The sequence below is a fragment of the Neodiprion virginianus genome, chromosome 3, assembly GCF_021901495.1.
Source record: "Neodiprion virginianus isolate iyNeoVirg1 chromosome 3, iyNeoVirg1.1, whole genome shotgun sequence".
NCBI classification, from domain to species: domain Eukaryota; kingdom Metazoa; phylum Arthropoda; class Insecta; order Hymenoptera; family Diprionidae; genus Neodiprion; species Neodiprion virginianus.
In genome coordinates, this window is record NC_060879.1 from 23,847,529 (window position 1) to 23,869,846 (window position 22,318).

The 22,318-nt window shown below is 38.4% G+C and overlaps 2 protein-coding genes and 1 long non-coding RNA gene across 7 annotated transcripts; 1 reads left to right on the top strand and 2 right to left on the bottom strand.

The window, feature by feature from the left end:
* The first annotated feature begins 1,485 nt into the window (after positions 1-1,485).
* On the top strand, positions 1,486-6,416 carry LOC124300354 (reticulon-4-interacting protein 1 homolog, mitochondrial-like). 4 transcript variants are annotated; one of them, XM_046754334.1, is made up of 9 exons: positions 1,486-1,848; positions 2,278-2,530; positions 3,041-3,186; positions 3,508-3,657; positions 3,768-3,894; positions 3,970-4,057; positions 4,240-4,425; positions 4,633-4,810; positions 4,947-6,416. In XM_046754334.1, the coding sequence occupies exons 1-9, from the start codon at positions 1,801-1,803 to the stop codon at positions 5,148-5,150; spliced, it is 1,380 nt and encodes a 459-aa protein (XP_046610290.1). In that variant the 5' UTR covers positions 1,486-1,800; the 3' UTR covers positions 5,151-6,416. The 4 variants fall into 4 exon arrangements, with proteins under 4 accessions (XP_046610290.1, XP_046610287.1, XP_046610288.1 ...); XM_046754331.1 differs by having other exon boundaries at positions 3,768-4,057; XM_046754332.1 differs by having other exon boundaries at positions 3,774-4,057.
* On the bottom strand, positions 5,964-10,337 carry LOC124300355 (flap endonuclease 1). Its single transcript, XM_046754336.1, has 8 exons — positions 10,043-10,337; positions 9,462-9,564; positions 8,658-8,824; positions 8,445-8,554; positions 7,486-7,689; positions 7,090-7,308; positions 6,777-6,959; positions 5,964-6,098 (listed from the first exon to the last, which is right to left on the bottom strand). Exons 1-8 carry the CDS (start codon positions 10,122-10,124, stop codon positions 6,024-6,026), a joined length of 1,143 nt encoding a protein of 380 aa, XP_046610292.1. The 5' UTR covers positions 10,125-10,337; the 3' UTR covers positions 5,964-6,023.
* An 8,966-nt stretch (positions 10,338-19,303) lies between these two features.
* LOC124299837 (uncharacterized) lies at positions 19,304-21,340 on the bottom strand. 2 transcript variants are annotated; one of them, XR_006907081.1, is made up of 4 exons: positions 21,018-21,340; positions 20,645-20,755; positions 20,242-20,382; positions 19,304-19,363 (listed from the first exon to the last, which is right to left on the bottom strand). It is a non-coding gene; the product is annotated as an uncharacterized LOC124299837 (long non-coding RNA). The 2 variants fall into 2 exon arrangements; XR_006907080.1 differs by lacking the exon at positions 21,018-21,340 and having other exon boundaries at positions 20,645-20,784.
* Positions 21,341-22,318: the final 978 nt, after the last annotated feature.

Genomic DNA, 22,318 nt, shown 5'->3' on the forward strand with positions numbered 1-22,318 from the left:
TGTCACTTTGCAACCATTTTTTAATCGTTATTCAATTCAATTATTTAGTCATTACCGATCATTATTCCATCCAGTTCGTCACGCCTTATTGCGCGTAGATTAATAACGCGAATTGGACGCAGCTTTTTGCGGGCCAATTAATAACGGGAGTCGTACACGGTTTTTTGCCCGTCGGTTTTGCAAACAGTACATAAAAGAATTACGCACTCTCAATGTGCTGATTTGTCAGCTCTTCGGTCAATTGTTTGACGAATAATAAAGTTTTCAAGTTCCACGGCGCCTTTAGCGCGTGGACTTGATACCTTTTAGTTATGAAAGAAAGCGCGGCATTTGAAAACCGGCGCTCAACACGCAGGAACCATAGAATTATACAGCTTCTTATTCTACTCCGATTTGTTTCTATTTCTTCAAAGACTTCTGCATCGTCTTTCGACAGGTAAATGCCAACGTCTTACAGCGGTTCGTGTTTTCGATCTTAGTTTCGTTTTTGATTGTTTTGCGTATTCACCAGGTTCTCCATTTTTGTGATTATCTCATACCTCATAAGAAAAAAAAACCGTGCGCGAACATCCGAAGTCAATCGCCGTTCGCAACAAATTGCGAATACACGCGAGTACAAATTGATTGGGAAAAACAATTTACCATAATTACCATTTGAAAAAAAGTCATGTGTAATTTTTCCAAGAACACAAGATCGATCTTGCAACTATTCTCCGTGGAGTAGGCCTACTGGGGATACAACGTAAAAAAAAAAACGCGCTGGGTGCTCTACCGCTTGCGGTGGCGTGGAAACGAGCATAAGTGAAGTAAATTATTTTCACTGGTCAAATACTAACATATTGTAGTTTTTCTAAGGGATTATATAAAAATTTCAATCTGTTTCCGTTCGTCATTCTATAGGCATAATAACATTCGACTCTGCATTATCTGGGCACACCCGGTGAGCGACGGTAACATCCGCTCTTGTGTAAACTTTACGTACGGACCGCTTGCCGGTTGAGTTGCCCTTTCAAGGTAGGACGCAGAGGACGCTTCTTAACAATGAATTTAACTCGTTCATTTTCGATCACGGAAAATCCCAGAAGACTACGAGTCTTTATACTTATATCTTCAATCACGCACAAGGTGCCACGAAGTTGATAACACGAAAAAGGCGGACGTGTGAGCTCTTATCAGGCATCGCTTTGCGCAATCATCAGTTTCTCAATTGGCTGTCAGTAAAATATATTTTCGGTAGAGGGTGCATCAGTCAAATCATGTGATTCGTGACGTTCGTGACCATAACTCAAGTGGGGTTACATCACAAGTTGAAAGCCCAACAAATCATTTGACTTACGTGATTTGGGTAGAAGCTAATAGGAATCCGACTTAAAGAAAAATGTGCACTGAGCATAGAATCCCTAGTTTTTAACCAATGGAGAGACAGGAAAACTAGGGAGATTGCACTGAATGCGCATTGAGTACGAACTTTTGCTGTAAGTCAAATTTACCATAACCTGTTGCCTTGGAAATACGAAAATGAATTAAATTTAAGGAAATTTGTATCCGATGTTCGTCATCGCACAATTATAAGGATAAAATCGTCGGGTCGAGCAGTTGATTCAAAACACGATAGCCCCAAAAAATATCCTTTGCATCTATTTTTGAGATGCATGCAATGTGTTAATCAGTTATTTATATCACTTGTGTGCCGTATCTCTGGCTGGTTATTTTCTGGCTTGAGCCTCTCTCAGCTTCAAACGTGATTCTTGATCTCGACAATGTTTTGAATTAAAATCAGAATTTTACTTAATATTAACAATGGACGAAATTCGTTTTCGAATATCCAATCAACTCGAGACGTTACAGGTATTTGTTCCGTTCGAATTTTCATTGATCATTCATTTAAAACGTTAAAAATTACAAACGCATACAATAATATTTTACATATCTTCCCATCATTTTTGCCCGCAAACTATCATTCATAGTTTTTCTAATTTTCTTTTGATCATCCAGTCACAAATGTAACCTGCCATAATTCCAATAATATAGTAAAAGAAACTGTACAAGTTACAGATTTCAATCAAGTCATATTTATTTATAACTTTCCAAGCAGAGGTATACAAATACATTCCTTTAGAATAAATTCCAATCCTAAACAAGCAAAAACTTGATTTCATAAACTTCTTCTTCACATTGAAAAACATTTTTCTATGTCTCTTACATAAAAAACTCTCGTGAAACATTCTTCCAACAGAAAAGAAATTGTTATATTTCCATGAAATCTTATTTTTTCAGGTTCAAGCATCAGTGATAGCACAGCAGGGACAGCAAGTGTTGGCCAGATGGATAACGCAGCTTCAACAACTTCTGCAGGAATTTTACCAGGGAGAATATGGCCAACGACTAAAAGATGTTGGCCAACAACTGTTGACCTGGGCTCACGCTGGATGGGAACAACTCCAGTTTCAGTATTATTCACTGCAATTCAACCCGCGTGAATTTTATCAACAAGTAGCCAACTTGTTTACTGCTGGAGGTATTCTTCCAGGTGTGCATTATCCAACTCTTCCATTACTGAACCTGGTCCTGAAAACCTGCATCCTTGAAGTACGATGCACTCATGGACCGTATGCTTCTCAATTTAGTTCAATGCAATCTCACTCTGATCTCTCCTTTGCATATAATCACAATTGAAATTCAACTTACCACTCGCATGTTATTGTCTACCTAAATTTCTTCCCTCCAACTGTAGAGAATGGATATTGATACACGTGAATGCTAGCGATGTTTCAGACCTCTGAAACTAGTGACAAAAACTTATTTTGCAAAATTAACAATGATTATCTGGATGCAAGAACGATGGGATGATTCAAAGCTAGTTATTCCTAAAAAGTGCCCTCTGAAATGACTTATCTACCAACCCATTTTTATTTTTTGCCCTAATTTCATATGCTCTTAAAATTTTTGTTTTGCATTCAGATAATGAATAGTAATAAATAAACCTACACTTTTGTATTCTAGTTACAGTTTCTTTAATGCAGGTTTGCTTATATTTCAGTGTCAAGACGAGAGCTAGCCTTTTGTGTTATTGGTTTAACTGCCGGAAGTCTTATAGGATTTAGCACTGGCTTAAATTGTCACCACCCACCACAGCACATGCACCACATGAAAGCCATTATATGTCATCATTACATTGGTATTGAGGTTTGTATTATAAGTATCATTTGGCATGTTACCAGTGTACTTTTGGTATCTAATGGTGCCAGATGTTCTGGTTTAAAAGAAAGAAAAGTGATCGAACTTATAGTTTATGTTTCCACTAGTAAAAAAATAAAGTAGGTCAAGCATGTGTAAATGGTGGTACATTGTTACATATCGGAGTTTTCATTTTATCACACGTTTCTTACACTAATACGTAATTATTATAAAACGATGTTGGAGTCTGGTAAGTCAGAAAGTGAAATCTTCCAACCCTGTATATACTTTTGGTTTTACAATGTTTCATAAATTCTTATGGTTCAACAGGGTGTCACTACAATAGACGACGTGGAAATGCCAGCCATTCAAAAACCTGACGATTTATTAATCCAAGTAAAATCTGCATCTGTGAATGTCGTAGATGCAAAAATATGTTCTGGCTACGCAAGGACGTACAGACAGCTTCTTAACTCTGGTGTAAATATTCCAGCAATTAACACTGATCTGCATTTTTCAACAAATACGTATTTACAAACTCATTACAAAATCACAAAAAGACCATTGTTTATCTCGTTACTCTGTTGCAGAAACAGAGAGATTTGCCAGTGATAATAGGAAGAGATTGTGCCGGAATAGTGGTTGATATTGGTCCAAGTGTCATAGATTTTGACATTGGTGATGAGGTGTATCTGGCCGTTCCTTCATGGGCACAAGGTACCATGGCAGAATATTTGGTAGTTTCAGAAACCGTAGTAGCCAGAAGGCCAAAACTTGTAAACTTTGATGCAGCAGCCAGCTTACCGTACAGTGGATGTTTGGCATGGGATGCCATTGTTAATGAATCTGTGATCGCAGAAGGCAATGCTCGAGGAAAAAGGTCATTCTTCAAAGATTTAGTAACAAACTGAATCAAGCCATTGTTGAATTTTAAAATTGACGCTAAAGATGCATAAATGTTAATAACAGATCTGCAATATTATATAAATAAAAACTACCAGACAACTACTGAATGTGAAGTAACTTGCTGTATTGTTGTAATCGATATAAACATTTCCACAGAATTCTTGTGTATGGTGGGACTACCCCAGTTGGCTGTATTTTAATTCAGCTAACTAAACTTTGGGGTGGTTATGTTGTTGCAGCTTGTAAACAGCAAGCAATACCTGTTGCTAAAGCTCTGGGAGCGGACGAAGTTATTCCCTTCAACGAATCGAATATAGAAAAAGAATTAGAACTACAAGATAAGTGAGTAAATATGTCTTCTTTCAGACATGGTGATTCCAAAAAAATATAATACGTTAATAATTTTTTGAGAGAAAGAAAACGCCAATGTGTTTCGATCAATCTCTATTCAAAGAGTGATTTGTTTCCAGGTTTGGCTGAAAGACGCGAGTGAAATCAAGAAAAAATTAATCCTTTACTCAGTTCTTCATTTTGAATCCATTATTGCAGATTCGACGCCATCTTTTACACCGGTGGTCAACAAATTAAAGACTGTATACTGAGAAATCATTTACTACCGCATGGTTCTTACGTATCCACAGTACCAGAACATTTGACATCCGATACGTTAGGATTTGTTTTTGGAAGCATATTTTCCGGATATGTCAGAATCAAACTGTTAATACGAGTATGTATTTTATTTGTAATATATTTTGCTCTCACAATGCATAATATTTCGTGTAATTTGATAGTATTGACAATGAATAAAATCAAAATATTATTACAAGTGTAGACTGACATAACTTTTTACTGTATGATTACAGTACTTATTTGGTTTGAAACCAAACCAATGGAACGATGGTTCAAAAATAAACACTGCCAATCTGGATGCATTGCGTCAACTCGTTGATGCAGATCAACTACAGGCTGTTGTTCATAAAGCTTATGCACCACACAACATTGAACAAGCCTTACACGAAGCATTGAATCCGAATGCTGTCGGCAGCACTATAATTAGATTTCACTGACGCTTGTATTATTTACAGGATATACTAATTCATGGCTTGGTGATTCAGTAATGGTGTTACAACTATTGCACACCTTGATAATACAAATATTTTAATGAATTGCCAAACCAGACATTTATAGTTGGACACCAGAGAATTCAGGTAATATTTTAATTACCAAGAATTGACGTTGACGCTGAAAAGCACAGTTTCAGTCTGGCCAATTATCACTGGAAATTTGCGAGTGTGTCTTCCACGTAACTTCAAAATTGCGATAGACTCCACTCGTAACCAGCTCAAATTAACCCCATATTTACATAAAATGGCCCCTAAAATTCAGGGTATAAGAATGGGGAGCTGTAATACAAAGTTAAGTTTGTAAATGTTTATAGCATGTTTTATTATCAAATATATATACATATAACTAGATATGAAGGAAAGTTTAAGAACTAATCATGAGTTGCCTTAACAAATTATAAACTGTTAATTATTTGAACTTTTGTGCAAACAAAATATATATACATAATGTTTAATTTGAAAATGGATGAATTTTTATATAATTGAAGTTATAACTGCAGATTTGTTGATTGAAAATTGTTGTAATTTTACTTAATCGAAGTTATTGTTGCAGACTTATTGACATTGTTTGGCAAGACATAAATGGCCAACAGTAAAAGTAAAGAATTCATAATAAAAGAATGAATTCAATTCAGCTAGTAATTCATATCTAACGGATCATTTGCATATTAGAAAAATTTGTTACTTGGAATAATTATAATTCGAAATTTTACTTGAATTACTTTGTTGTAAAAATCGACAGACCCAGGGCAGACCTCTTAACAGAGGAATTTATACTCCTGAGTTGCATGACAAAATTTTGAGATAACTTTCCATTTATTTGGCTTTGCCTCGAAATTTACCTCGTCCAGCAGGTTTGCCTTTTTTCGCTGGTGTCTTTTTGTCATCGGCCTGTTGTGTTAAACAAAAAATGAATTAATAAATATGTCGTGGTAAATCTGAGTGTTAGATTCCTAAATAAGGCAAGGCAGTAAAACCTCTTTAGTGGCAACTCCCAGGGGAAAATGTTAATGCAGTTAATAGTTCCTTGTCAAACATGACAGGGACGAATCATCAAACATCTAATAAAAATGACTTATCTTTATTTATCAACAAAATTTAACTAAAGTTACGAAATTAAGATAAAATTTTTTGAAATTATACAAACTTATTATAATGTTGACTTGATACATGAAATTCCAAGCTCAATAAAAATGTTATCTGCTTTTACTTGTACCTATATCATTTTTAACACTAGGTGTGTATCTTTTCTTGTGTATGAAATCAGAGATATTCGAGAGTTTTTTTCTGCACCCACCCAAAATTTGAACAGTGTGGAAGTCAAGTTAAAGTTGAGCAGTAAAATCGACAACAAGTTCCCGTATATTTTTTCCTATCACAAATGATTACAAGTTCACTATAGTAATGTGCCATGTGCTGTGCTGCTGAATTGTCATTTTCCACAGATCTAATCAGTCACAGTAGGAAAGCAGATTTGTCAAAACAAGGATGATGGAATAGTTGTTGACACTAACGTGGTTTTACTGTGTTATGAATATCCAATAGATACTCAACAGATCAATGCCTTACCTTACGCTTGACTGGAGTTGTACTGGGCAACACTTTGAAGAACGAATCGAGCCGACCCTGGGTTGAAGTACCACGAGCTTTCAACAACTTTTTCGAACCATTTCTAACTCTATCTTCATTAAATTGCTTATCACCACACAAGAAATTAACCAAGCCTTCCTCATCTGGATCTGACCACTTCAGCTGCAAAACAAACAAGTTTTAATCAAGAAGAGAAGAACTTGAAAATTCTTTGGAGCCCAAAACTGGTTTATAATTTTTCCTTCGCATAGTTATCTGAAGATTATTGCAAAATATAAGTACCACTACATGCCTCAATATTATTTGGATCCATAACTTCAGGTTCTTGAAATAATATTCTGGCTTGTTTATAGTTCCAATCAGTCGGTACAGGATACTTATTGGTATCTAAATTTTCCAAAATCTTTTCAAGAGATCTGTGCGTTTTAATTAGCTCCATAGCTCGCTTTGGCCCAATACCTCTAATGCTGTCAGTATAATCACAGCCCAACATTATGCATAGATCAATAAACTGTAAATAACATTTGAAATAGAATTGTCAGGTTGGAATAAAACATATTGCCGTATACACAACAGTAAGTACCAATCATTGATGCTAGCGACATTTTTGATAGCTCTTCATAGAAAACTGTGTCATTGGAAGAATCGAATTTTCAAATTATTCTTTTCATATCAGCCTTGTATTTACCTCGTCCTTATTCAATTCCAGACCTTCCAATACTTTATCATAATGAATCTCTTGTATAGGCATTTTTCTGGCCTCACTAAATGTCATACGTCGAAGTAGTACATTACATCCAAATGTCAATGCATCCATATCCTCTGTTGCTGTCGCAAAAACTTTTCCAGATTTAACCAGAGCAGTACACTGAGCCTCAGCTTCACATGGAGCCTGTATCAGTTTGATTATTACTTTTAAAAGTTGAAGACAAATACACATTAGTGTGGTTCACCTAAAAAAATTTTTTTCAGTACTGCTTCGTTTGAAAACCGTTGTTTACGATGAAAAATAAATCCCTTGCAGATTTTAACTCGATCGGATAAGATGTAGAGGTTCCGCTTTCGAGTTTTCGGTTTTACATTGAAATAACATGTACAAAAAATGCTGAACTTAACTCACTGTCGATTTTGCGTGAAAATATAGACGAAAAATTTACGCATTATTTCAATGTAAAAACTAAAACTCGAAAGCAGGACCTTTAAATCTTATCCAATTGAGCTCAACTTTCCAGGGAATATGTTTTTGATCATAAACAACCGCTTTACGAAGAAGCTGCATTGAGAAAAAAATTTTTTTACATGGTGAACCACTGTAATATACACATATGTTTGTTTCTGTCTAGTGCCAAATGCAAAGAAAATACCAAGTTTGTTGAGGTAATTCTTACTGTTCCACCTAAATTCTGCTTCAACAAACAAAAACTAAATGTTACATTCTGTATGAATTCGTCATAATTTTCTGTAATAGGTGGTATGGAATTTTTTGTACCACACCACTTATACTACTAGAAACGTGAAAATCTTTAAAAACCATCCTGATACTCATAGTAACTGTACTTTACATGACTGTTGAAAAGTATAAAAGTCGCCAAACCTCTCTTAAAAATTGAATGATTTCTGAGATTGCTATATGTATGAGAATCTTACATCAATATATGGAACACCCATCAGCTTTAAGAGTTGTTTAGAATCTTCGGCATGTTGCTTCGTAACTTTAACTAGCCTTCTGTTGAATTTTTGAATATCCTCAGTATTTCCTATTTGACAAGATAAATGACATAAGCTATGGCGGCCTAATATCCCAATAAATCATTTTTTAAAGCACAGAAAATGTCAAAGGATGGAATCTATTTAGATTACCAGCTGCTTCAGCAACTTCTAAGGCTTTCTGCGCCTCATCTCTCTTCTCCGCACGTTTTGCCAATTCCCCACCTTTCAAGTTTGGTGGTTTACCATCAAATACATAAACAGGCTTTATACCCTGTTCTATAAAGCGCAACGTTCTGTAGAATATACCCATCAAGTGACTGTAAATATCATTTAAATGATTTAATTAAATATTGTCGGACTACATGCACAAATTAAAAAATACTTTAATAATTAATATACGATTTAAATTTTTGTCAGCTACGAACATTAGCTAATAAACTGAATTTTCATCTTGCAATATTAATTTAAATCACGATACTCCCAATAAAGACATCGTTGCAACTGTTGTGTTGATAATAATTACAAAAATCTGCTTCAACAAAAAGTTGCGGGTCTAGAATTTGTGACTGTAATTCAAATAAGTTTGGCCTTTTTTATGACGTCAATAGGGTTTTTTCATAAAAAGTTGTATCTTATGTCCAAAACCACAAAGTAGATATGATTCACGAGTCAAATTGCCGGTATCTATTACCTGGTAAGAATCATGGAAAAAGACATGGAACGAGAGAGGTTTTCATAAATATAAGTAATAAAATGAAAAGCTGAAACAAATATGGAGTAGTGCAAGTAGATATGGTTTAAAAAAAGACATTGGTAAATGAAATCTAAATACAAAAATTCATACATAAATTATGATAAAATCCTGGTTCAATATTAAATTAAATCATCAAATTTCCCATTAACAAAACCGCTATCTTTGTGAAGGAAAATTAGAAACCAACACTTCTGGTATACCTTGTAGTTTCGCCATCAATAGATGTAAGCTGGGCCCCTTCGCTGCGCACCGCAATGAGAAACTGATAAAGACACATTGATGCATCAATGGCAATCTTACGACCTGCAAAAGTATACAACTAATAGGCAAAATGACACTTGCAACTTGAACCATTCGACAAATTGATGTTGATATCAAGAGCTGTATATGATAGACCAAAACTAATTTTAACCCTCAAGAGGCGCAGAGATACCCAGGGGTGAAGTTATATTTTGACAAACTTTAATGAATTCGTTTTCGTTCTTTGTTATATCAAGAATACTCTTTTTGTATAATCATTCCGTTAACACTATCTCTTTCTACACAGTCTGATCTTTAAATTGTAAAAAAAAAGTTGAAATAGATTATTTAAATCGTAATATATAAATGATTAAAGACACATGTGCTTACTGATTGTGAATCGGGAAGCCGCAATAGTACGCCTCGTGAGGGTTAAAAGAAAATATTGTATGAGTATAACAAGTGGATTCAAAGTAAATTGAAAATATATTTCTGGAACGGGGTGAACTTTGTTATTGATATTAATATTAATATTACGTACCGAAATAGTGCTTTATATCTTTTTCCTTTACAGCCGACGGTGCGACGTCTGCGATCAATTTAGATAATCCCAAAATACCCATGGCTTTTGACAATATCGACTCGATAACTTAGAGAAAGTTAAATATTCTCAGGCAAGGATTAATTTAAAAGAGCAGAATTTCACAATCAAGTGGCTCTGAACAACATCTCATTATTCACACAGTATACACAAAACATTTTTCGTCCCGCAACACAATACGTGCAACCAACCACTATTCACTCTTGCTATTCCCAAACCATTTACCCGCCATTTCGGAACTTGAAGTAGAGGCTGCCAACCGCACAGCTATGTATGTATAAGGCGCGTTCGGAAATTACTAGGCTCCATGGAAAATTAGCTCCCAGTACTGTCGACCATCTGTTACGTCTTTTGTGCTGCCGAGTTTGTGGGTACCTCTGCCAGCTAGTTCCGAAATGCACCTACAGGACATATACTAATCGTACTAATATACAGTATTCCATGGCATCATCATAATCACAAAATTCATAATATAGTAATAATATCATTAACAAAATAATGTCATAAATTTCGATTATCATCATTAAAATAATAATTGATTTTATTCAAATAAATAAAGATTATATAAATTTGATGATTTTACTATAACAATGTCGCCTTCCTACTTCCAGTCTTGGATTGATGACCCAAACACAACGCCGATCCCGCAGACCTGAAAATATTTATTAGTATTCGAGGTATAACCCGAGGTGGTTATCGGTGGTCGTTGGAAGTGGTCGGAGGTGGACGAGAAGGAGAACGAGGATTTGTGCTCGGTGAGTTTAATATTTTTGTAATACTTAGTGGCATTTGTAATCATATTTTATCTAAAATTTTTGAAACATGTCATGTTTTCAATAAATTATTTCAATTCATCTTTTGCGCAAGCTACAATTCGGTATCTATAAATGCGTTAATAAAATTTATTATATTATTGATTAATTAATTAATTATATTAATTCTTACATGATATTTTTGATGTGTTCTTATACTGAAAATATTTATTGCTATTCCAGGTACAACCCGAGGTAGTTATCGGTGGTTGTTCGAGGTGGTTGGCGATTGTTGGAGGTGGTCGGAGGTGGACGAGGAGGAGGACGAACTGAACTGAGTCTCAAAGCCCTGTTGACATAAAAGCAGCTATTCGATAGAAATTATAGTTTATAGTTTACACAGCCCATTGCATGATATTTCATTATAAATACATATGTTTCAATGTATTTAGGAATAATTTTCACATATACAGAGGTCATGTGCAAATAATAAATGGATTGATTCGACCGCATTTTGATGTATTCATTAGAGCTTTAACAATAAATTTAAGCTTTGTTACTTCTTTTATTTTATTATGGATAATCAAAAACATTTCCGACTATTCGTGCTGTGGAAGCATGGGGATTAAGCCAAATGTAGCAAAAGATTAGAAACAGTGTATGTAGAGTACGGGTACTTTTCTGATAATGCAAATAGAATAGAATACCACGCCTTGCGAATTAGCTTTCCAGACAGAGATGAATGATGAATTTTAAGGACTGCATTATCGTTGTTGAATACTCTATGCCTCATGGGAAAAGAAAATCTGTAACGATAAAATTATGCACCGGATCATCGTCGACTTTAACATTTGAAATGTCCTACCATTTTCGAATACCTCCTACCTCCCCCTGCCACCTCCCACCATCAATGGCCACTTTCGACCATCCCCTATCACCTTCTGCCAGCGCCGACCACCTCCCACCATTTCCGAACACCTCCAACCGTCCTATTTACCTATATTACTAGATTAGCTATGATATGAAAAGAGAAGAATTATTCATTTCGAAATGGGATTCTATTCGACGCGCGCTCGATGTATTCCATAACATTAGTATTCATAATTATTTCAACAACTTTTCATTTGCTCTCTCGATCTTGAATTTTCATAAGCATAGAATCGAAACGTTGTTTTAGCTGGTCGTAAGTGAAGTATCTGCGTTGGGTAGAGGAGCAGAATTGTTTTTCGAAAAGTATTCGGATGGAAAAAAATTCAGAGTAACTGTAATACATCACGGATGCGCTAATTTTGAACGAGATGAAATGGATGCTTCGTATATGAGACGGTATTTAACGCTGCGTAGTGGTTTAAAGACCTAGAAAGGTGATAGGGAGAGAGAGAACGACGCTTCTCAACACTTCGAGTGTATTTTAACACACATTTGAAAGATACGAGCGAAATTTTTCATCATCCAACTGTCGCAGAACGGCAGCGTTATTAGCCGACCCGTTCACTGAAGGATATATCTTCAGTCAACGGCTGACCATCGAAGGGCCTGGCCGCTTGAGTCTGGATCGGCAGGAGAGATGAGGTGTGTATTTCTTGTATGAAATGTGAAAGCTAAAATCATTATACATCATATCATATCATCATACATCATACATCGTACATCATACATCGTACATCATACATCATCATACATAGTATCAAAGTTCGAAACCATAGTTTGGATGTCGGATGTTCAGAAAGTGACGTCACCAATTCAAAATCAGCTAGCCGAATTCCTCAGTCGGGAAACAACCGCGCAGTAGAGCGGACGTATCAGAGTCGCGCTCCGCAAATTTCGAGTACCGGGTTCTCAATCTCCCGGATCCCGCGCTTCGGGTCCGCTACGATTTCGAGTACCGGGTTCTCAACCTCCCGGATCCCGCGCTTCGGGTCCGCTACGCGGTGAAACTCGACTTCCAGGATAAGCGCTCCGTGGTTTCTGGTTCATGTTTACAATAAATTATTTCAATTCGTTTTTCGCGCAACCCCAAATTCGGTAGCTGACAGTCCGCTAATAAAATTTCTCGACTTCCAGGATAAGCGCTCCGTGGCTCCTCGTTCATGTTTACAATAAATTATTTCAATTCGTTTTTCGCGCAACCCCAAATTCGGTAGCTGTCAGTCCGCTAATAAAATTTCTCGACTTCCAGGATAAGCGCTCCGTGGCTCCTCGTTCATGTTTACAATAAATTATTTCAATTCGTTTTTCGCGCAACCCCAAATTCGGTAGCTGTCAGTCCGCTAATAAAATTTCTCGACTTCCAGGATAAGCGCTCCGTGGCTCCTCGTTCATGTTTACAATAAATTATTTCAATTCGTTTTTCGCGCAACCCCAAATTCGGTAGCTGTCAGTCCGCTAATAAAATTTCTCGACTTCCAGGATAAGCGCTCCGTGGCTCCTCGTTCATGTTTACAATAAATTATTTCAATTCGTTTTTCGCGCAACCCCAAATTCGGTAGCTGTCAGTCCGCTAATAAAATTTCTCGACTTCCAGGATAAGCGCTCCGTGGCTCCTCGTTCATGTTTACAATAAATTATTTCAATTCGTTTTTCGCGCAACCCCAAATTCGGTAGCTGACAGTCCGCTAACAAAATTTCTCGACTTCCAGGATAAGCGCTCCGTGGCTCCTCGTTCATGTTTACAATAAATTATTTCAATTCGTTTTTCGCGCAACCCCAAATTCGGTAGCTGTCAGTCCGCTAATATATTTATTAGTATTCGAGGTATAACTCGAGGTGGTTGAAGGTGGTCGAAGGTGGACGAGGAGGAGGACGAGGATTTGTGCTGGGTGAGTAAAACACTTTTATAATATTTGATGGCAATTGTAATTATATTTCATCTGAAATATTACAAACTTGTCACGTTTACAATAAATTATTTCAATTCATTTTTCGTGCAAGCACATATTCAGTAGCTATGAATAATCTTACACAATTTATTATATTATTAATTAATTAATTAATTACATTAATCCTTACACAATATTTTTGATGTGTTCCTATACTAAAAATATTCATTACTATTCCAGGTATTACCCGGGGTGGTCGGAGGTGGACGAGGAGGAGGACGAGCTGGACGAGGAGGAGGACCAGGTGGACGAGGAGGAGGACGAGGTGGACGAGGAGCAGGCGGGGTGGGTCGTGGGAGAGGACCTCTCCTCTCCTCAGAGGAGGGGAGGGGGTGGGGCAGGGAGGGGGGGGAGGTGGGCGGGGAGGGGGAAGGGAAGGGGGAGGCGTGGGGCGGGAGGGGAAGGCGGGAGGGAGGGTGGGAGGGAGGGAGGAAGGGAGGGAGGGAGGGAGGGAGGGCGGGTGGGAGGGAGGGAGGGCGGGCGGGAGGGAGGGAGAGAGTGGAGGACGGATGTCGATGCGAGCCTGTTAGAGTTGATAGAGCAGTACACCCCCCCCCCCCTCTCGCGCCCGCCCTCCCTCCCTCCCTCCCACCTCCCACCCCCCTCCCTCCCACCCGCCCTCCCGCCCTCCCGCCCGCCCTCCCTCCCACCCTCCCGCCCACCCGCCCTCCTCCCCCCCCTCCCGCCCCACCCCGACACCCCCCTTCCCTTCCCTTCCCTTCCCTTCCCCCTCCCCGCCCACCTCTCCCCCTTCTCTGCCCCTCCCCCTCCCCTCCTCTAAGGAGAGGAGAGGTCCTCTCCCACGACCCACCCCGCCTCCTCCTCGTCCACCTCGTCGTCCTCCTCGTCCACCTGGTCCTCCTCCTCGTCCAGCTCGTCCTTCTCCTTGTCCACCTCCGACCACCCCGGGTAATACCTGAAATAGTAATTAATATTTTTAGTATAGGAACACATCAAAAATATTGTGTAAGGATTGATGTAATTAATCAATTAATTAATAATATAATAAATTGTATAAGATTATTCACAGCTACTGAATATGTGCTTGCACGAAAAATGAATTGAAATAATTTATTGTAAACGTGACAAGTTTGTAATATTTCAGATGAAATATAATTACAATTGCCATTAAATATTATAAGAATATCAATTAATTAATTAATAATATAATAAATTGTATAAGATTATTCACAGCTACTGAATATGTGCTTGCCCGAAAAATGAATTGAAATAATTTATTGTAAACGTGACAAGTTTGTAATATTTCAGATGAAATATAATTACAATTGCCATCAAATATTATAAAAGTGTTTTACTCACCCAGCACAAATCCTCGTCCTCCTCGTCCTCGTCCTCGTCCACCTCCGACCACCTTCAACCACCTCGAGTTATACCTCGAATATTAATAAATATATGAGCGGACTGACAGCTACCGAATTTGGGGTTGCGCGAAAAACGAATTGAAATAATTTATTGTAAACATGAACGAGGAGCCACGGAGCGCTTATCCTGGAAGTCGAGAAATTTTATTAGCGGACTGACAGCTACCGAATTTGGGGTTGCGCGAAAAACGAATTGAAATAATTTATTGTAAACATGAACGAGGAGCCACGGAGCGCTTATTCTGGAAGTCGAGAAATTTTATCAGCGGACTGACAGCTACCGAATTTGGGGTTGCGCGAAAAACGAATTGAAATAATTTATTGTAAACATGAACGAGGAGCCACGGAGCGCTTATCCTGGAAGTCGAGAAATTTTATTAGCGGACTGACAGCTACCGAATTTGGGGTTGCGCGAAAAACGAATTGAAATAATTTATTGTAAACATGAACGAGGAGCCACGGAGCGCTTATCCTGGAAGTCGAGAAATTTTATTAGCGGACTGACAGCTACCGAATTTGGGGTTGCGCGAAAAACGAATTGAAATAATTTATTGTAAACATGAACGAGGAGCCACGGAGCGCTTATCCTGGAAGTCGAGAAATTTTATTAGCGGACTGACAGCTACCGAATTTGGGGTTGCGCGAAAAACGAATTGAAATAATTTATTGTAAACATGAACGAGGAGCCACGGAGCGCTTATCCTGGAAGTCGAGAAATTTTATTAGCGGACTGACAGCTACCGAATTTGGGGTTGCGCGAAAAACGAATTGAAATAATTTATTGTAAACATGAACGAGGAGCCACGGAGCGCTTATCCTGGAAGTCGAGAAATTTTATTAGCGGACTGACAGCTACCGAATTTGGGGTTGCGCGAAAAACGAATTGAAATAATTTATTGTAAACATGAACGAGGAGCCACGGAGCGCTTATCCTGGAAGTCGAGAAATTTTATTAGCGGACTGACAGCTACCGAATTTGGGGTTGCGCGAAAAACGAATTGAAATAATTTATTGTAAACATGAACGAGGAGCCACGGAGCGCTTATCCTGGAAGTCGAGAAATTTTATTAGCGGACTGTCAGCTACCGAATTTGGGGTTGCGCGAAAAACGAATTGAAATAATTTATTGTAAACATGAACGAGGAGCCACGGAGCGCTTATCCTGGAAGTCGAGAAATTTCATTAGCGGACTGACAGCTACCGAATTTGGGGTTGCGCGAAAAACGAATTGAAATAATTTATTGTAAACATGAACGAGGAGCCACGGAGCGCTTATCCTGGAAGTCGAGAAATTTTATTAGCGGACTGTCAGCTACCGAATTTGGGGTTGCGCGAAAAACGAATTGAAATAATTTATTGTAAACATGAACGAGGAGCCACGGAGCGCTTATCCTGGAAGTCGAGAAATTTTATTAGCGGACTGACAGCTACCGAATTTGGGGTTGCGCGAAAAACGAATTGAAATAATTTATTGTAAACATGAACGAGGAGCCACGGAGCGCTTATCCTGGAAGTCGAGAAATTTTATTAGCGGACTGTCAGCTACCGAATTTGGGGTTGCGCGAAAAACGAATTGAAATAATTTATTGTAAACATGAACGAGGAGCCACGGAGCGCTTATCCTGGAAGTCGAGAAATTTTATTAGCGGACTGACAGCTACCGAATTTGGGGTTGCGCGAAAAACGAATTGAAATAATTTATTGTAAACATGAACGAGGAGCCACGGAGCGCTTATCCTGGAAGTCGAGAAATTTTATTAGCGGACTGACAGCTACCGAATTTGGGGTTGCGCGAAAAACGAATTGAAATAATTTATTGTAAACATGAACGAGGAGCCACGGAGCGCTTATCCTGGAAGTCGAGAAATTTTATTAGCGGACTGACAGCTACCGAATTTGGGGTTGCGCGAAAAACGAATTGAAATAATTTATTGTAAACATGAACGAGGAGCCACGGAGCGCTTATCCTGGAAGTCGAGAAATTTTATTAGCGGACTGTCAGCTACCGAATTTGGGGTTGCGCGAAAAACGAATTGAAATAATTTATTGTAAACATGAACGAGGAGCCACGGAGCGCTTATCCTGGAAGTCGAGAAATTTCATTAGCGGACTGACAGCTACCGAATTTGGGGTTGCGCGAAAAACGAATTGAAATAATTTATTGTAAACATGAACGAGGAGCCACGGAGCGCTTATCCTGGAAGTCGAGAAATTTTATTAGCGGACTGTCAGCTACCGAATTTGGGGTTGCGCGAAAAACGAATTGAAATAATTTATTGTAAACATGAACGAGGAGCCACGGAGCGCTTATCCTGGAAGTCGAGAAATTTTATTAGCGGACTGACAGCTACCGAATTTGGGGTTGCGCGAAAAACGAATTGAAATAATTTATTGTAAACATGAACGAGGAGCCACGGAGCGCTTATCCTGGAAGTCGAGAAATTTTATTAGCGGACTGTCAGCTACCGAATTTGGGGTTGCGCGAAAAACGAATTGAAATAATTTATTGTAAACATGAACCAGAAACCACGGAGCGCTTATCCTGGAAGTCGAGTTTCACCGCGTAGCGGACCCGAAGCGCGGGATCCGGGAGGTTGAGAACCCGGTACTCGAAATCGTAGCGGACCCGAAGCGCGGGATCCGGGAGATTGAGAACCCGGTACTCGAAATTTGCGGAGCGCGACTCTGATACGTCCGCTCTACTGCGCGGTTGTTTCCCGACTGAGGAATTCGGCTAGCTGATTTTGAATTGGTGACGTCACTTTCTGAACATCCGACATCCAAACTATGGTTTCGAACTTTGATACTATGTATGATGATGTATGATGTACGATGTATGATGTACGATGTATGATGTATGATGATATGATATGATGTATAATGATTTTAGCTTTCACATTTCATACAAGAAATACACACCTCATCTCTCCTGCCGATCCAGACTCAAGCGGCCAGGCCCTTCGATGGTCAGCCGTTGACTGAAGATATATCCTTCAGTGAACGGGTCGGCTAATAACGCTGCCGTTCTGCGACAGTTGGATGATGAAAAATTTCGCTCGTATCTTTCAAATGTGTGTTAAAATACACTCGAAGTGTTGAGAAGCGTCGTTCTCTCTCTCCCTATCACCTTTCTAGGTCTTTAAACCACTACGCAGCGTTAAATACCGTCTCATATACGAAGCATCCATTTCATCTCGTTCAAAATTAGCGCATCCGTGATGTATTACAGTTACTCTGAATTTTTTTCCATCCGAATACTTTTCGAAAAACAATTCTGCTCCTCTACCCAACGCAGATACTTCACTTACGACCAGCTAAAACAACGTTTCGATTCTATGCTTATGAAAATTCAAGATCGAGAGAGCAAATGAAAAGTTGTTGAAATAATTATGAATACTAATGTTATGGAATACATCGAGCGCGCGTCGAATAGAATCCCATTTCGAAATGAATAATTCTTCTCTTTTCATATCATAGCTAATCTAGTAATATAGGTAAATAGGACGGTTGGAGGTGTTCGGAAATGGTGGGAGGTGGTCGGCGCTGGCAGAAGGTGATAGGGGATGGTCGAAAGTGGCCATTGATGGTGGGAGGTGGCAGGGGGAGGTAGGAGGTATTCGAAAATGGTAGGACATTTCAAATGTTAAAGTCGACGATGATCCGGTGCATAATTTTATCGTTACAGATTTTCTTTTCCCATGAGGCATAGAGTATTCAACAACGATAATGCAGTCCTTAAAATTCATCATTCATCTCTGTCTGGAAAGCTAATTCGCAAGGCGTGGTATTCTATTCTATTTGCATTATCAGAAAAGTACCCGTACTCTACATACACTGTTTCTAATCTTTTGCTACATTTGGCTTAATCCCCATGCTTCCACAGCACGAATAGTCGGAAATGTTTTTGATTATCCATAATAAAATAAAAGAAGTAACAAAGCTTAAATTTATTGTTAAAGCTCTAATGAATACATCAAAATGCGGTCGAATCAATCCATTTATTATTTGCACATGACCTCTGTATATGTGAAAATTATTCCTAAATACATTGAAACATATGTATTTATAATGAAATATCATGCAATGGGCTGTGTAAACTATAAACTATAATTTCTATCGAATAGCTGCTTTTATGTCAACAGGGCTTTGAGACTCAGTTCAGTTCGTCCTCCTCCTCGTCCACCTCCGACCACCTCCAACAATCGCCAACCACCTCGAACAACCACCGATAACTACCTCGGGTTGTACCTGGAATAGCAATAAATATTTTCAGTATAAGAACACATCAAAAACATTACGTAAGGATTCATATAATCACAGGTGTTGTTTTTTGGCTGTAACTTTTGGTGCGTCGATCGCAGCGTATTAGGACTGTGCCCAATCGATTTCTCTCTCAAAATTAAGTCGGAATAGTGCATGAAAGAATTTATTCCAGCACTTTTCAGAATCGCGAATATTTTTGCCAAAAATGCAAAGGGGTTTCATGGTTTAATGGTTTATTTTTCATCTTTTCCATGACAATATTGGAAAACATTATTGCAAAATTAAAAATAAACAAATGCCTAATTCTAAAACCTTAGTCTAGTTCTATGTTACTATTTAAGATCTAGGGATCAAAAATTAGAACGGAGAATAGAACAGAGTAAGACGGCGAAAACAATGTCAGAAAAAAAGCGAAAAAGAAAGGAAAAGAAAAGAAAGCAGAATAAAGCCAAGAAAGCAGCAACATAGAAACGTGGGAAACAGGAGGTGGAGAAGACTAGATAACGAGTCGCCATCAAGAGCGAGTCTCTTCTGTCCGGAAGAGACGCTGATATAGATCGCGTTTAAAAACAGCAAGCGTCGAGACAGACCTGAGTAGGGTAGTGTATGGTAGGGTATAGAGTAGGGTAGAGTACGGTAGAATAGGGGGTCCTCCCACTCCCACTCCTACTCCCACTCCTACTCCTACTCCTGATCCTACTCCTACTCCTACTTCTGATCCTACTCCTACTGCTACTCCTACTCCGACTGCGACTCCGACTCCCACTCCTATTCCTGATTCTACTCCTACTCCTACTCCTGATTCTACTCCTATTCCTACTCCTACTCCTACTCTATTCAATACTTCAGAATGTTATACTCACGGTGCACAAATCCTCGTCATCCTCATCTACCTTGTTCGCCTCGTCTTCCTCGTTCTCCTCCTCGTCCACCTCGATCACCCGAAACAACCCCCAGCCACCTTGAACGACCACCGCTAACCATCTCGGGTTATACCTCGAATACTAATAAATATTTTTAGTATTAGAACACATCAAAAATATTGTGTAAAGATTAATATAATTTTCTTATTGACACATTTCACCAAGAAGATTGAGAAAATTATAAAATATTATATGAAATTTATTAGCACAATGATAGCTACTGAATTTTTGCTTGCACGAAAAATGAATTGAAATAATTTATTGTAAATATGACAAGTTTCAAAAATTTTAAATACAATATAAGTACAACTGCCATTAAATATTATCAAAATGTCAAACTCACCGAGCACAAATCCTTGTCCTCCTCGTCCACCTTGTTCTCCCCGTCTTCCTCGTCCTCCTCCAAGTCCACCTCCAACGACCACCGCTAACCCGAGATGGTTAGCGGTGGTAACTAATAAATATTTTCAGCATTAGAACACATCAAAACTATTGTGTAGGGATTAATATTATTTTTTTGTTAACACATTTTACCAAGAAGATTATGAGAAAATTGTAAAAAAAAATAGGACGTTTATTAGCGCATTGAATAGCTACTGAATTTGGGCTTGCGCGAAAAATGAATTTAAGTAATTTATTGTAAACACAAGTTTAAAAAATTTTAGCTAAAATATAATTACAATTGCTATCAAATTTTATAAAAATGTTATACTCACTGTGCAGAAATCCTCGTCTTCCTCGTCCTCTTCCTCCTTCTCCTCCTCGTCCACCTCTTGCCCCAAAGTCGAGTTTCACCAGGTAGCGGGCCTGGAGCGCCGAAACTACGGAGCACTTGTCCCTGAAGTCGAGTTTCACCAGGTAGCGGACCTGGAGCGCAGAAACTACGGAGCGCTTGTCCTGAAACTCGAGTAGCACCAGGAAGCGAACCCAGAGCGCAGGATCCAGGAGGTAGAGAACCCTGTACTCGAAATCTGCTGAGCGCGATTCTCACACGTCCGCTCTGCTGCGCGGTTGTTTCCAGACTGAGGAATTCGGCTAGCTGATTACTATAGATCGACGACGTCAGAGAAAAAAAAATTTAGGTCAGGTCACTGTCTGAACATCCGACATCCAAATTTTGGTTTCGAACTTTAATACTATGTATGATGTATGATGTATGATGTATGATGATATGATATGACGTATAATGACTTTAGAGTTTTACATTTCGGACAAGAAATATGAACTTTATCTTTTCTGCCGATTCCAGACTCAAGCGGCAAGGCCCTTCGATGGTCAGCCGTTGAATGAAGATATATTCTGCTAATGACGCTGCCTTTCTGCGACAGTTAGTTCTGACGATCATACAGAAAATCAGTTAGAATTGAATCAGAGACAATCGCACGGTCATTTGATGGGAATCAACGGAAGAAACTTAAAAGTCTTCGGACCTAGAATTAAATTTCAATATTTGCCCAATTAAATTATGTATATCGTTAAAATATTTGTTCATGCGATATAGTCTGACAGAAGTCGACAAACTTAGTCAATAAAAGATCTATTCTAACAAAAATAAAGTTGACACCAATATGAAATCACACTCAGCTTGAAGTATTTTATATTGGAGATTGCACAAATATGGGATGAAAATGGGAAATTAGCATGTGTGATGTAACTCTTGTAATCTCCTTAAATCGTATTTGTTTGAAGTATTGTAATTCTAGATAAGTAGGAAAAACGAGTATCCTCAGCTGAAAAATTAATGCAAACAGTAACATAATGATACCGTTAACGAAACAGAAACTTTGAATCCGTCGGATTCTATTGCTAATCTCTTTAAAATTTGGAATAACAATCAGATGACTGTGTAACAAGAGATGGTCAGGTATAGCTTCAGTATTTATCATCAAACTATTCTAATTGGATTGTCGTTTGAGGAGCTTAAATAAAAATATTTTCAACTGCAGAAACATTCAAAATCTTTAATCATGGATTAAAAATGATTGAAAAAACCGAGAGAAAACCTAATTCAAAACGT